The sequence below is a fragment of the Narcine bancroftii genome, chromosome 12, assembly GCF_036971445.1.
Source record: "Narcine bancroftii isolate sNarBan1 chromosome 12, sNarBan1.hap1, whole genome shotgun sequence".
Classification (NCBI taxonomy): Eukaryota; Metazoa; Chordata; class Chondrichthyes; order Torpediniformes; family Narcinidae; genus Narcine; species Narcine bancroftii.
In genome coordinates this window covers 57,861,130-57,877,472 of record NC_091480.1, presented here as the reverse complement: position 1 = coordinate 57,877,472, position 16,343 = coordinate 57,861,130, and the positions used below count along the sequence as shown (strand labels likewise).

Here is a 16,343-nt window from a genome sequence, read left to right as displayed (position 1 = left end):
CCCCCCCCCCGGCCCTCTGCCCCTCCCCTTACCTCCGGGTAGTACTCTGTGATGAGCAAGTACTCCCTGGAACTGCTCAGCTTGCACTCGGCAGCCCTGATGAACTTGACAATGTTTTGGTGCTGCATCATCTGCAGGCTATAGACACCATACTCGTTCTGGAAGTGTTGCTGGTGCGAGGCCGGGAACACCTTCACTGCCACCTGCCGCTTCCTCTGCAGTCCCTTCCACACGATTCCATATTTTCCCTGCCCAATCACCTGGTGGTCACAGAGGAAGAGACAGGAAGGGGTTAATTTAGTCCCTCCACAGCGAGGACTTGGAAAAGGGTCCGTTATCTCAGTACCTGAGATTCTAGCGGATCGCTCAAGAAAAACCAGCAGGATAGGGCGTCGTGGGTAGCGCAACATTGTTCCAGCACCAGCCATCGCAACTCGGGTTCGAATCCCGCACTGCCTGTTAGGAGCTTGTACAAGTGTCTCCTTATCCATGCTGAGTAAGAGTCGCCTCAGTCAGAGGCTTCATCTGTAAACTTGGGGGAGGGAGGGGTTTAATTATCTCTAATGTTATTGTTCGTCTTTTGGGCGACTCCCTGGAGGGGGAGGAACCTGCAGATGCAGCAACTTTCTTCAAAAAAAGTGACTGAAAATAAAGTAAAATGTTTTACGGTTTATAAATTCATGCACAAGTGATGCTTGTTCTCCCTGCAAGGGTTTCCTCCATGCCCACCATTCGAAACGTACCGGGGGTGGGGGTGGTTGTAGGGTATGTAATTGGGCAGCACAGCTCATGGGCCAAAAGGGCCTGTTACTGGGGTCCGTCTGAATTAAATTTAAATTCCTGGTCTGACAGAGGGAGTGAATCCCTGCAGTATTCCCCATCCCACCTGAGACCCACACACCGCATCTCAAATCTAGGGAATTCCCTGGTCCAGAATCCCAGGACAATTTCTATTCCAGTGAAACACGGTCGTCCGCAGACGCTGCAATTGTAGTAAAAACACGAAAACGCTGGAGGAAACTCAGCCAGTCTGGTGGCGTCCACAGGAGGTAGAGATACTGAAAAAGGGCTCAGGCCCAAAACGGTGGCTATGCAGTAAAACCTCGGGTAACCGGAATTCAAGCAACCAGCAAAAAAAAAATCAAGGAAAACAAATTTTAAACATTAACATAAATAAGAATAAAATAATAGGTAAAATCTTTGGCTTGGCTTCGCGGACGAAGATTTATGGAGGGGGTAAAAAGTCCACGTCAGCTGCAGGCTCGTTTGTGGCTGACAAGTCCGATGCGGGACAGGCAGACACGATTGCAGCGGTTGCAGGGGAAAATTGGTTGGTTGGTTGGGGATGGGTGTTGGGTTTTTCCTCCTTTGCCTTTTGTCAGTGAGGTAGGCTCTGCGGTCTTCTTCAAAGGAGGTTGCTGCCCGCCAAACTGTGAGGCGCCAAGATGCACGGTTTGAGGCGAGATCAGCCCACTGGCGGTGGTCAATGTGGCAGGCACCAAGAGATTTCTTTAGGCAGTCCTTGTACCTTTTCTTTGGTGCACCTCTGTCACGGTGGCCAGTGGAGAGCTCGCCATATAACACGATCTTGGGAAGGCGATGGTCCTCCATTCTGGAGACGTGACCCATCCAGCGCAGCTGGATCTTCAGCAGCGTGGACTCAATGCTGTCGACCTCTGCCATCTCGAGTACTTCGACGTTAGGGATGTAAGCGCTCCAATGGATGTTGAGGATGGAGCGGAGACAACGCTGGTGGAAGCGTTCTAGGAGCCGTAGGTGGTGCCGGTAGAGGACCCATGATTCGGAGCCGAACAGGAGTGTGGGTATGACAACGGCTCTGTATACGCTTATCTTTGTGAGGTTTTTCAGTTGGTTGTTTTTCCAGACTCTTTTGTGTAGTCTTCTAAAGGCGCTATTTGCCTTGGCGAGTCTGTTGTCTATCTCATTGTCGATCCTTGCATCTGATGAAATGGTGCAGCCGAGATAGGTAAACTGGTTGACCGTTTTGAGTTTTGTGTGCCCGATGGAGATGTGGTGGGGCTGGTAATCATGGTGGGGAGCTGGCTGATGGAGGACCTCAGTTTTCTTCAGGCTGACTTCCAGGCCAAACATTTTGGCAGTTTCCGCAAAGCAGGACGTCAAGCGCTGAAGAGCTGGCTCTGAATGGGCAACTAAAGCGGCATCGTCTGCAAAGAGTAGTTCACGGACAAGTTTCTCTTGTGTCTTGGTGTGAGCTTGCAGGCGCCTCAGATTGAAGAGACTGCCATCCGTGCGGTACCGGATGTAAACAGCGTCTTCATTGTTGGGGTCTTTCATGGCTTGGTTCAGCATCATGCTGAAGAAGCTTGAAAAGAGGGTTGGTGCCAGAACACAGCCTTGCTTCACGCCATTGTTAATGGAGAAGGGTTCAGAGAGCTCATTGCTGTATCTGACCCGACCTTGTTGGTTTTCGTGCAGTTGGATAATCATGTTGAGGAACTTTGGGGGACATCCGATGCGCTCTAGTATTTGCCAATACTAATAGGTAAAATATGTAAGTTGAAAATGTTCTCTGAAGTCACACATAAACCTTGGGTGAGGATGGGAGCCAATATCCAGCCAGCGGAGGGAGAGCCTTGGTCGGGCTTTGCTACAGCAGCTGGTTGAATCTTTGGCTTGGCTTCGTGGACGAAGATTTATGGAGGGGTAAAGTCCACGTCACCTGCAGGCTCGTTTGTGGCTGACAAGTCCGATGCGGGACAGGCAGACACGGTTGCAGCGGTTCCAAGGGAAAATTGGTTGGTTGGGGTTGGGTGTTGGGTTTTCCTCTTTTGTCTTTTGACAGTGAGGTGGGCTCTGCGGTCTTCTTCAAAGGAGGTTGCTGCCCGCCGAACTGTGAAGCGCCAAGATGCACGGTTTGAGGCGATATCAGCCCACTGGCGGTGGTCAATGTGGCAGACACCAAGAGCTTTCTTTAGGCAGTCCTTGTACCTCTTCTTTGGTGCACCTCTGTCTCGGTGGCCAGTGGAGAGCTCATCATATAACACGATCTTGGGAAGGGGATGGTCCTCCATTCTGGAGACGTGACCTACCCAGCGCAGTTTGATCTTCAGCAGCGTGGATTCGATGATGTCAGCCTCTGCCATCTCAAGTACTTCAATGTTGGAGATGAAGTCGCTCCAAAGAATGTTGAGGATGGAGTGGAGACAACACTGGTGGAAGCGTTCTAGGATCCGTAGGTGATGCCGGTAAAGGACCCATGATTCGGAGCCGAACAGGAGTGTGGGTATGACAACGGCTCTGTATACGCTTATCTTTGTGAGGTTTTTCAGTTGGTTGTTTTTCCAGACTCTTTTGTGTAGTCTTCCAAAGGCGCTATTTGCCTTGGCGAGTCTGTTGTCTATCTCGTTGTCGATCCTTGCAACCGATGAAATGGTGCAGCCGAGATAGGTAAACTGGTTGACCGTTTTGAGTTTTGTGTGCCCGATGGAGATATGGGGGGGCTGGTAGTCATGGTGGGGAGCTGGCTGATAGAGGACCTCAGTTTTCTTCAGGCTGACTTCAAGGCCAAACATTTTGGCAGTTTCCTCAAAACAGGACGTCAAGCGCTGAAGAGCTGGCTCTGAATGGGCAACTAAAGCGGCATCGTCTGCAAAGAGTAGTTCACGGACAAGTTTCTCTTGTGTCTTGGTGTGAGCTTGCAGGCGCCTCAGATTGAAGAGACTGCCATCCGTGCGGTACCGGATGTAAACAGCGTCTTCATTGTTGAGGTCTTTCATGGCTTGGTTCAGCATCATGCTGAAGAAGATTGAAAAGAGGGTTGGTGAAACAGCAATGGGGATCACCCAGAATGAAGAGCTGGTTGATGCTGCTCGCTGTTGGGGTGACTCTCTTAAAGGGTCTCCTTATCCCTGCTGAGTCAGAGTCGCCTCAGTCAGAGGCTTCATCTGTAAACCTGGGGGAGGGAGGGGGTTAATTATCTCTAATGTTATTGTTCGTCTTTTGGGCGACTCCCTGGAGGGGGAGGAACCTGCAGATGCAGCAACTTTCTTCAAAGAAAGTGACTGAAAATAAAGTAAAATGTTTTACGGTTTATAAATTCATGCACAAGTGATGTTTGTAGTATTTTTGTCTTTCAAACTATTTACTGTTAATATTTTGGAGGCAATTGTAAGAGTAAGTCCCAAGCAACCGGAAAATACCCTTATCCAGCATATGCCAATCCCCATAGATGCCGGATACCGGGGGTTTACTGCTTATCTTTCCCTCCGATGGACAGTATGAGACCTGTAGAGTTCCACCAGCATTTTTGTGTTTTTACAAACTCGCACTCCACACCAATACATGTGAGCACAAAGCGAATCCCTGCAGAATTCCCTTTCCCAACAGAGATGCAGAACCCTGGATGAAAAAAAAAACAGGCAAGTGCCCAGTCCCCAGGTTCCTGGCGAGACAATTCCCTGTAGGATTCCCAACCCTAACCACACCAGGAGCCCATATTCCCAGAGTGACACTTCCCAGGGAACACTTCCAGTCCAGGTCCAGGAGAGGGGTTTGGGAAGGAGTTAGTCATCCATCACCCCTTGGGGTGAGGGGTCCTGAACCAGGGAAGGTACCTCAAGTAGCTCGATGTTCTGTGGACTCTTCGATGCAGCAGAAGGGATGAAGCAGCGTGGAAGAGAGCAGCTGCAGAGGAGGGTCCGGACTGGAACAGAGAGAGAGAGAGACTGGGGTTAGAGAGATGGGAGGAGAGGGGAGGGTCCAGACTGGAACAGAGTGAGAGAGAAAGAGTGAGAGACTGGGGTTAGAGAGATGGGAGGAGAGGGGAGGGTCCAGACTGGAACAGAGTGAGAGAGAGAGAGTGAGAGACTGGGGTTAGAGAGATGGAAGGAGAGGGGAGGGTCCAGACTGGAACAGAGTGAGAGAGAGAGAGTGAGAGACTGGGGTAAGAGAGATAGGAGGAGAGGGGAGGGTCAGAGAGGAGACAGAGAAAGGATGGAGGAGGAGGAGGGAGAAGAGATTTGGAGGGGAGGAATGTGGGATTAGCTGAAGAGCAACTTTCAGAATGGATCAAAGAGACGGGAGTCAGTAGGCCCTTTCAGGTGGACCCTCTGCCTTGAGGGCGGCGGCAGGAGTGGATCTTAACCTGCAGACTCACTTTTCATGTGGCAGCCCTAAAAGGCTGCCTGGTCCACCTGGAAGCGCCTAACATATCCAGAGGCACCTAGTAGCGCCTCTGGATCTGATGGAGATGGGGCGACTGGTGCCACCCATCATAAATATGCAGCATAGCAATGGCCATCTTCCCTACCCATAATCCCCTGACGTCCCCTGATGGTCGCCCCTGCGCGACGGCCGCCCATGACCTGATGGTCATGTGGGGTGGGGGCTGGGGTGGGGGCTGTCAGATGGCAGGGTGGGGGGGGTCTGTCAGGCAGCTGGGCGGGAGTTGTTAGGCAGTGGGGTGGGGGGCTGTCAGGCAGCGGGGCCAGGGGGTGCTGTCAGGCAGCGGGGAGTTAGTTGGGTTGTGGGCTGATGGAGTCATCAGCCCACCCCCAGGTACCCACTTACAGCAGCTGCACATTCAGGTGCCTCGGCGAAGCCAGGCTCTCCGCCGATCATCCCTCCTGGAGGAGGGTTGGTGTCAGCGCTTTGGAGGCGCTTCTGCCTCGTTCATGTGAGTCCGTCTTTAGCCACAAGGGGGGAGATAATGTGGCTTTTCAACGGGGTGTTCTGTCCACTTGAAAGGACTTGGAGAGGAGAAGAGTCGAGTGAGAAGGGGAGGGAGGATGCGAGTGATGGAGAGGAGGGTGGAGGAGACATGAGGCGAGGGGAGCAGCTAGAGAACAGGATCCAGGCAGAGATCTAAATCAGTCAGTCTGGGACGGGAGGGGGAGAGGTAGAGGTGCTTTATGGAGGATGTGGGCAGGATGGGCTGTGAAGGGAAGAGCATGGTAACGTTTGAGCTTAGTCTGCATTCAACCTCCCCCTCCTCTCCTCTCCTTTCTAATCCATTCCACTCTCCACACACCTCCCACCTCTCTCCACTTCCTTCCCCTCACTCTTGGCTTAGTCGGAACTCCATCTGTGCTCCCACTCCTTCCCCTCTTGTCCTGGGTCAGTGGGATCAGGGCTGATGACAGGAGCTCGGGGTGATGGGAGTAGGGGAGCACACGTGTACCATTGGCTATTGGAGGTTTCCCTCCTGTATTCTGCTCACAGCTCCCCTTCCCTTCCCCTCTCCACCTTGGGAAACTGGGTGACGTGGGCACCTCCTCCCACAGTAATCTCCTGGAGGAACACATAATTATACCTTGAGGGATCAGCAACAGCAGCCCAAGAGTTGACAACATGAGCAAGATGACCAGCAGACAGATGATCCAAGTCAACAGACCTAAACACAACACAGAGCATTAATGGTCAAGACATAGCCATCACTGTCCCACTCGTGGATCACATAGAGCTGGTAAAACGGTGCACAGTTCCCGTCTCCGTGTCCCTTGGTCAGACCACACTGGGAACATTGTGAACAGTTCCCAACTCCATGTCCCTGGGACAGACCACACTGGGAACATTGTGCACAGTTCCCAACTCCATGTCCCTGGGACAGGCCACACTGGGAGCACCGTGCACAGTTCCCGTCTCTGTATTCCTTGGACAGACCACACCGGTATCACCGTGCACAGTTCCCGTCCCTATATCCCTGGGTCAGAGCATACCAGGAACCCCATGCAGAGTTCCCGTCTCCGTAACGCTGGGTCAGACCACACCGGGAACCCAGTGCACATTTCCCGTCTCCGTATCCATGGGACAGACCACAACGGGAATCCCATTCACAATTCCTGTCTACGTTTCACTGGGTCAGACCACACCGGGAACACAGTGCACAGTTCCCATCTCCTTGTCTCTGTGTCAGATCTCACTGGGGGTGCCGTGCACAGTTCCTGTCTCCGTATCCCAGGGACAGACCACACAGGGAACACTGGGCACCGTCACCGTCTCTGTATCCCTTGGTCAGACCACACCGGGAACCCCGTGCACAGTTCCCATCTCCGTATCCCTGGGTCAGACCACACCGGGAGAAACATGGACAGTTCCCGTATCCCTGGACCAGACTACACTGGGTGCACCGTGTATAGTTCCCATCTCCATGTCTCTGGGTCAGACGATACCAGGAGCACCGTGCACAATTCCCAACTCCGTATCCCTGGGACAGATTTGCTCGAGCTGTGGGGGAGGGTTTAAACTAGTTTGGCAGGGGGGTGGGTGTAATGGAGGATTAAAACCATGTACCCAGATGCTTTTTGCTTATGTGGAACTGACGACACTGGGTCCACACGCAGGTCACCTTACTTTCAGAACTAGCAGATGTAATTAAACTCAGCCATGGGGACTTATCTGAAGATACACTTTGAAATGGAATTCCACTGTGAGGCCCAGGGAAAGCAGTTGTCAAATGCAACACTCTGAAATTGACGAATTGGTCACAACCTGTCTTGCTCGAGAAGTTTTAATAAGTCTTTGTATCTACGAGATAAACCAGGAAATTATAACATCCTGGTTCCATAATAATTAATCTTCTAAATTGTAGAATGTAATGTTCAGTTTTGATTTTGACTGACAAATATTAGAAGGAGTAGGCGCATGATTAATTGTTTTTGGGGTATATAAGCCTGTGGTCCTGCTGCTGAAGTTTAGATTCTCCGAGGGGTGGGAACACCCCTTGTCAAGAAGGAAGAACAGCCAGAGTCCAAGCAACGTCCCGGTCGGGGGAGGTGGAGAAGCTGCTACCAGCACCCTGACAACCTACTACAAGTGTGCAGTCGTTGCCTCGCTTCGGCAGTTGGGACCAGTCCAAGCGTTGATAAGTATAGTTGGGAAGGGCTTGCATATTGTAGTGTGAAATCAGCTTTTGAATTAGTAATAAACATTTGTATAAACTGAACTGCTCTCAGTGTGTGTGTCTATTTTCTTTTGGTAGCTCAAACACTGTGACCAATCTAAAATGAACAAAATGAGAGGTATAAGTTTACCCAAGACAATTGGCGCAGCGAGCAGGGTTGGTCTCAAGATGTTTCGCCGAAAGAAAGAGGTGAGCCCTGAGCAGTTCTTGATTCCTGGATGGACTTCCAAAGACGATGGGTTTGGCATGTTGGCCAATACCCTGTCTTTGTTGGGACCACCCATTAGTTGGGATGAGAAGTTAGACTCATCAAGTGCACCTCTGGGAGAGCGGGTTGCCACTCTCCTTCGAGAAAGTAAATTTCCTGATAAAAAGGGAACGCTGACGAATGGTTTTTGGTTGCTGGCCACAGCATTACGCCACTCCGTTCAGCGTGAAGCAGAATTAATTCAAAGAGAAGTAGAATCTCAGTGCAAAAGAAAGCAATTAGAGGAGGAGCTAGAAGTCCTGCGACAATGCTGTTCCATGATGAGCGAGATTGTTCGCACCAGTCAGGACAGAGCCAAAGAATGGGAAGATAAGCATGTCCAAATGATTTGCCGTAATATTAAACTCCGGCAGCAGCTCTGTGCAGATAAGGAAAGGCATGGAGTAGAACCCGATCCATATCGTATTCATGCCATGATAAGGAATGGTAACGATCCTGATGTAATTGAGGATTGGGATGGGAATATCTGGAATGACAATGGTAATAATGCAGATACTGCTCAGCATGTGTCTAACATACTACCCTCTCCATCTGCTGTTCACGCCCGCCCTATAAGGCAGCAGATTTCCCAAACAGACAGAAGGGGGGATGATGTAAGGGTAGAGATGGAAGGGATAGATACCCCGGTTTCCCATGTGGACCCAGGGGAAAATACCCAAACCCCTGCTTATGCTCTATGGCCTACTCCCTCTGTTGGATGGCCTCCACCTCCTCCCCTAGACTGGGTGGAGGACCCTGTGAGTCAAAGTGGGAACAGGGGTCGGAAGGAGTCAATGATCCGTGATTTCTCTGTAAAAGAGCTGGCTGCCATTGGAGATCGATTTAGGCAAAAAGCAGGGGAACATCATCCCCAGCTGCTGAGTCCTCCTGGCCCAGCTGTGCTTTCTGCTCCCACTGCTGCTTCTATCGAGCTGGCTTCTCCTGCTCCAGTTACTCATGATGAGGTAAAACAATGGGTTAAACAGGCTCTTAAAGATAACAATAGCATGTGGTCCTGGAAGCCCCCGAACCCTTCTGAAGCCTCAAGGTGTGGGCAGGATTCCCGTGTCTACTCCATCGAGACACGGCGCACACACGGGGATCCGCGGCCCTACATACCGTTAACAATCCACTGGGGTGGGGGTAATGATCGCCAATACTTGGCTTTGGTCGACACCGGTGCAGAGCACTCGGTGATTCCTGGTAATCCCGACCTCTGGACTAGACCGGCCTTTCAAATAGAGGGGTTGGGAGGAGTGGTCACCCTGGCAAAGGAAATAAAAGTCTGTGCCATGGTGGGTGATAGCCCTTCCCCTGTCTGGTTACATGCCCTGGTGGCTGCTACTGACGAGTGTATCCTGGGTATTAATATGTTGGCCGGTATGGCCCTTAATACTAGCCAAGGGGGATTTGAATTTGGAATTCGAACTATTACAAAAAAACTAGTAGTGGGTCAGGTTAAGTGGGATCCTGTGATGGTGCCAGCCCCCATGAAACCAGTGTGCATTCCACAATATCGTCTCCCTGGGGGGCAGGAAGAGATTACTGCCACCATCGATGCTCTGCAAGAAGAAGGGGTAGTGAGGCCCGCAACGTCGCCCTTTAATAGCCCTGTTTGGCCGGTCCAGAAGCCAGATGGCTCCTGGAGAATGACAGTTGATTATCGTTTTTTGAACAAACATGCCCCACCACTTGCTTCAGCAGTTCCGGACATTGTCACCCTTATTGAAAACATTGCTACTGGGAACTCAGGAACATGGTATGCTGTCATTGATCTCGCTAACGCCTTCTTCAGTATTCTTATAGCTGAGGATTCACAGGATCAGTTCGCCTTTACCTGGAAGGGGCGCCAGTATACCTTCATCCACCTTCCAGTATCGCCTTCCCTCTCAATTCACCATTATATTGATGATGTGGCCTCCTGGAGCCTCTGGCAGAAACAAGAGGGTCGCCGAGTCCCACTGGGATTCTGGTCACGTACCATGCCCGAGGCTGCCACTCGTTATTCTGTTTTTGAACAACAGTTACTAGCCTGTTACTGGGCCCTGCTAGAGACTGAAAGAATGACAGGTGATGCAGATGTTCAATTGCGACCTGCACTTCCTATAATGAATTGGGTCCTGGCTAATGATGCTAATCTAAAGATCGGGCGGGCTCAGCAGTCTTCTATTGTTAAATGGAAGTGGTATATTCAGAGTCATGCGACCAGAGGGCCTGAAGGGGTGGGCCGCGTACACGAACAGGTGGCTTACCATCCCAGGTCAGGAACTCACTTATCGGAGGAGGGGGATGGTGGCTCCAGTCAGTATGCTGAGTTGAAGGCAGTCACTTTACCACTAGATCCCCATGATCACCCTCTTCGCCTGTTTACTGATTCCTGGGCTTTGGCTAATGGACTTGTGGTATGGATGCCTGATTTGCAAAAGAACAACTGGATGATACATGACCGCCCAGTATGGGGCAAAGAGTTGTGGCAGCTGTTGTGGGATGCTTCCCACCATCGTGAGATAACCGTTTATCACGTTGATGCCCATACCAATATGGCGACTAACATGGCTCAACATAATGCAGTAGCAGATCAGCTTGCCACTATCAGCTGTGCTGATACCGTCCCCCTGGCTCGATGGGCACATGAACAGAGTGGTCATTTGGGGGAGAAGGGATCAGCTATGTGGTCCCGTACACATGCTTTATCCGTCCATCAGGATGATGTCCGCATGGTCGTACGTACATGCCCAGAATGTCAGCTTGTGAAGTTCCATACCATTCCACCTGGTCCACATGGCCGAATAAAATGGGGTGCTCACTCAGCTGCGGTCTGGCAAATTGATTACATAGGCCCCATGCTAGACTGTATGGGTAAATATTATATCCTAGTAATGGTTGACACCTTTTCGGGCCTGGTTTTTACTTTTCCCACCAAGACGGCTGACCAAGCTAGCACTATCCAAGGACTAAACCATTTGATTTATCGTTATGATGTTCCAGAGGAGATTCACTCTGATAATGGCTCGCACTTCTCCAGGAAAGCAATCTGTGATTGGGCAAATGACAACGGTATTTTATGGATCCACCATATTCCTTATTACCCGCAGGCTGCCGGGTTAGTTGAACAAATGAACGGCTTACTGAAGGAACAAATTCGTTTGGAAACATCACTGGGGACCCAGAAGGGATGGTGCCATGTGCTGCAGCAGGCAGTCGACAATTTGAATCATCGCCCTTTAAAAGGAGGTACACCTTTCCACCGACTTCTTCACGCTCCTGAATTACAGCCTATTCCAGAGGAAAAACAGTCATTGCCCCCCATCCCCGAACTAGAGAATGTTGGACAAAAGATATGGGTGGCACCACCAGGTAGTGGCCCTCCTGTAAAAGGGGAAATAGTGACACCAGCCCAGGGTAACACTCACTGGGTAGCTATTGAGGGACAGGATGATTTAGTCTGTTTAAACACTGAACGCTTATGGTATCATGAGTGACATGTGTCAGGCTTCTTTGTTCCAGGTTCTCCATTTTACACTCCTGGTGATCTGGCTTAACAGCTGCTTTGAAGCCAGCAATTGGATTTGTAATGTCGAGGACGTTCCAAGGGAGTTACCCGTGGGAAACACGGTCCGATGCATTACACCAAGGAAGTCCTCGGTCACCAGCCTCAAGTGCAGCTTATATAAATATGTTATTGTTCAGCATGTTTCAAAATCTGTTCGTGAGCTCCAGTACCTGGGTATTGTGGCCAACAAGGATAATTTGAGCCTTGGTTGGAATCCTTTCTCATGGCTAACTGCTACATTTGGGGGGGTGGGCCACACTATCCTCCGTTGGTTGCTCGCGTCATTGCTTATCTTTGTAATTGTTGTTTTGATTTCTCTTTTTTCGCTCCCTCTGTACTCAAATACTGGTTAGGCCTCGCAAATGACAGATTGTGACCAAGGGGTGGGATGTAATGGAGGATTAAAACCATGTACCCAGATGCTTTTTGCTTATGTGGAACTGACGACACTGGGTCCACACGCAGGTCACCTTACTTTCAGAACTAGCAGATGTAATTAAACTCAGCCATGGGGACTTATCTGAAGATACACTTTGAAATGGAATTCCACTGTGAGGCCCAGGGAAAGCAGTTGTCAAATGCAACACTCTGAAATTGACGAATTGGTCACAACCTGTCTTGCTCGAGAAGTTTTAATAAGTCTTTGTATCTACGAGATAAACCAGGAAATTATAACATCCTGGTTCCATAATAATTAATCTTCTAAATTGTAGAATGTAATGTTCAGTTTTGATTTTGACTGACAAATATTAGAAGGAGTAGGCGCATGATTAATTGTTTTTGGGGTATATAAGCCTGTGGTCCTGCTGCTGAAGTTTAGATTCTCCGAGGGGTGGGAACACCCCTTGTCAAGAAGGAAGAACAGCCAGAGTCCAAGCAACGTCCCGGTCGGGGGAGGTGGAGAAGCTGCTACCAGCACCCTGACAACCTACTACAAGTGTGCAGTCGTTGCCTCGCTTCGGCAGTTGGGACCAGTCCAAGCGTTGATAAGTATAGTTGGGAAGGGCTTGCATATTGTAGTGTGAAATCAGCTTTTGAATTAGTAATAAACATTTGTATAAACTGAACTGCTCTCAGTGTGTGTGTCTATTTTCTTTTGGTAGCTCAAACACTGTGACCAATCTAAAATGAACAAAATGAGAGGTATAAGTTTACCCAAGACAGTGGGGAGCAGAGTTTGTGAACAGTGTCTAGGGTGCATGGCCACCTAGTTAAGAATGATAAAGGTAATAAAGGAAGGATGGAGGTTAAGGTAAAAGGTAGAATAGGGAATATATGTGAAATGCGTGTACTTTAATGCAAGAAGCATAGTGAACAAGGTAGATGAGCTTAGAGCATGGATTGGCATTTGGAATCATGATGTTGTGGCAATTAGTGAGACCTGGTTAGAGGAGGGTCAGGACTGGCAACTAAATATTCCAGAATACAAATGTTTTAGATGTGATAGAACATGGGGTAAAAAAGGGGGAGGACTTGCTCTGCTTGTTAAGGAAGACATTACTGCCGTGAGGTGGCAGAATTGTTTGGAGGGATCATCCAGTGAGGCTGTTTGGGTGGAATTGAGGGGTGGAAGAGGCATGAGGGTACTAATAGGAGTGTATTATAGACCACCAAATGGGCCAAGAAAGTTGGAAGAACAAATTTATAAGGAGATAGCATATATGTGTAATAAACATAAGGTAGTGATCATGGGAGATTTTAACTTCCCTCACATTGATTGGGATACCCATACAATAAGAGGGCTGAATGGGCTAGAGTTTGTCAAATGTGTGCAAGATAGTTTTCTTAATCAATACATAGAGGAACCGACTTGGGACGGTGTAATACTGGATCTCCTGTTAGGGAACGAGATAGGTCAGGTGTCTGAGGTTAATGTTGGAGAACAAATTGGGTCTTGTGATCACAACTCTATTAGTTTTAGGGTAGTTTTAGGGAAGAGCAAAGAAGGGCCTAAAGTTGAGGTTCTGGATTGGAGAAAAGCAAATTTTGGCTTTGGGAAGTATTGAGTGGGACATGATTTTTTCAGGAAAGGATGTAAATGAAAAATGGAGAATATTCAAAGAAGAAATTTTGAGAGTAGAGAGTAGATATGTCCCAGTGAGGATCAAAGGAAAGGCTGGAAGTCATAGGGAGCCTTGGTTTTCGAGGAATATTAGAAATTTGGTTAGGAGAAAGAGGTATTAACAGCAGGGTGCTGAGAAATTGAAAGAGGACTACAAGGAGTGTAGAAAAAATCTTAAGAAAGAAATTAGAAAGGCCAAAAAGAGGCACGAAGAGGCTTTGGCAGACAGAGTAAGAATAAATCCAAAGGGTTTCTATAGGTACATTAAAAGTAAAAGATTAGTGAGGGATAAAATTGGACCCCTTGTAGATAGGGAGGGTAGGCTGAGTGAGAAGTCAGAGGAAATGGGGGAAATTTTGAATGAATTCTTTGCCTCGGTATTCACTAGGGAAAAAAATATTGTACCAGTTGAAATAAAGAAAAATATTGGGGAGGTCATGAATCATATAAGGATAACTGAGGAGGTAGTGATGGCAGTGTTAAAAAAGATAAAGGTGGACAAATCTCCAGGTCCGGACAATGTATTCCCAAGGACACTCAGGGAGACTAGTGTACAGATAGTGGGGCCATTAACAGAGATATTTAGGATGTCACTGGTCATGGGGTAGTGCCAGAGGATTGGAGGGTGGCTCATGTTGTTCCGCTGTTTAAGAAAGGGTCCAAATGTAAGCCTGAAAATTATAGACCTGTGAGTCTGACGTCTGTGGTGGGTAAGTTGATGGAAAGTGTTCTGAGGGATGGCATTTACAAATATTTGGAAGAACAGGGATTGATAGGTAGTATTCAGCATGGTTTTGTCAGGGGTAGATCATGCATAACAAACCTTATAGAGTTTTTCGAGGGGGTTACAAAAAAGATTGATGAAGGGAAGGCTGTGGATGTTGTCTATTTAGACTTTAGTAAAGCTTTTGACAACGTTCCCCACAGGAGGTTAGGAAAAAAGGTGGAGTCATTAGGTATAAATAAGGAGGTAGTGAAATGGATTCAGCAATGGTTGAATGGGAGGTGTCAGAGAGTACTGGTAGAAAATTGTTTGTTAAATTGGAGGCCGGTGACTAGTGGAGTTCCTCAGGGATCGCTCCTGGATCCACTATTGTTTGTTATATAAACCATATAACCATATAACCACTTACAGCACAGAACAGGCCAGTTCGGCCCTACTAGTCCATGCCATAACAAATCCCCACCCTCCTAGTCCCACTGACCAGCACCCGGTCCATACCCCTCCAGTCCTCTCCTATTCATGTAACTATCTAGTCTTTCCTTAAATGTAACCAATGATCCCGCCTCGACCACGTCTGTCGGAAGCTCATTCCACATCCCCACCACCCTTTGCGTAAAGAAATTTCCCCTCATGTTCCCCTTATAATTTTCCCCCTTCAATCTTAAACCATGCCCTCTAGTTTGAATCTCCCCCACTCTTAATTGAAAAAGCCTATCCATGTTTACTCTGTCCCTTTTAAAATCTTAAACATCTCTATCAAGTCCCCTCTCAATTTTCTACGCTCCAGAGAAAAAAGCCCCAGTCTGCACAACCTTTCCCTGTCACTCAAACCTTGAAATCCTGTCAACATTCTCATGAACCTTCTCTGCACTCTCTCTATTTTGTTTATATCTTTCCTATAATTTGGTGACCAAAACTGTACACAGTACTCCAAATTTGGCCTCACCAATGCCTTGTACAATTTCATCATAACATCCCTACTCTTGAATTCAATACTCCGATTTATGAAGGCCAACATTCCAAATGCCTTCTTCACCACACCATCTACCTGAGTATCAGCCTTGAGGGTACTATTTACCACAACTCCTAAATCCCTTTGTTGCTCTGCACCTCTCAATAGCCTACCATTTAATGGATATGACCTATTTAGATTTGCCTTTCCAAAATGTAACACCTTACACTTATCTGTATTAAATTCCATCAGCCATTTCTCAGCCCACACCTCCAGCCTTCCGAAATCACCTTTTAATCTACGGTAATCTTCCTCACTGTCCACAACACCACCAATCTTTGTATCATCCGCAAATTTGCTTATCCAATTCTCCACCCCTACTTCCAGATCGTTAATATATATAACAAACAATAGTGGACCGAGGACCGATCCCTAAGGAACTCCACTAGTCACTGGCCTCCAATTGGACAAACAATTTTCTACCACTACACTCTGACAGCTCCCATCAAACCATTGCTGAATCCATTTCACTACCTCCTCATTTATACCTAATGCCTCCACCTTTTTTCCTAACCTCCTGTGGGGAACTTTGTCAAAAGCTTTACTAAAGTCTAAATAGACAACATCCACAGCTTTCCATTCATCAACCTTTTTTGTAACCCCCTCGAAAAACTCAATCAGGTTTGTCAAGCATGATCTACCCCTGACAAAACCATGCTGATTACTCCCTAGCAAACCCTGTACCTCCAAATATTTGTAAATGCCATCCTTCAGAACACTTTCCATCAACTTGCCCACCAAAGATGTCAGACTCACGGGCCTATAATTCCCAGATTTACATTTAGACCCTTTCTTAAACAGCAGAACCACATGCACCACCCTCCAATCCTTTGGCACTACCCCCGTGGCCAGTGACATCCTAA

General features: G+C 48.4%; 1 protein-coding gene across 3 annotated transcripts in view; it reads right to left on the bottom strand.

Moving 5' to 3' along the window:
- The window catches only part of LOC138746694 (bone morphogenetic protein receptor type-2-like), a 63,393-nt gene that overhangs the window by 22,955 nt on the left and 24,095 nt on the right, over positions 1 to 16,343 (bottom strand). For 2 of the 3 annotated variants that reach the window (XM_069904991.1, XM_069904993.1), the window contains exons 4-5: positions 4,596 to 4,684; positions 33 to 260 (exon numbers count right to left, since the gene is read on the bottom strand). In XM_069904991.1, the coding sequence (XP_069761092.1) occupies positions 33 to 260; positions 4,596 to 4,684 (317 nt within the window). Of the gene's footprint in view, positions 1 to 32; positions 261 to 4,595; positions 4,685 to 6,292; positions 6,374 to 16,343 lie in introns of all 3 variants that reach the window. The other variant, XM_069904992.1, reaches the window with a different exon arrangement.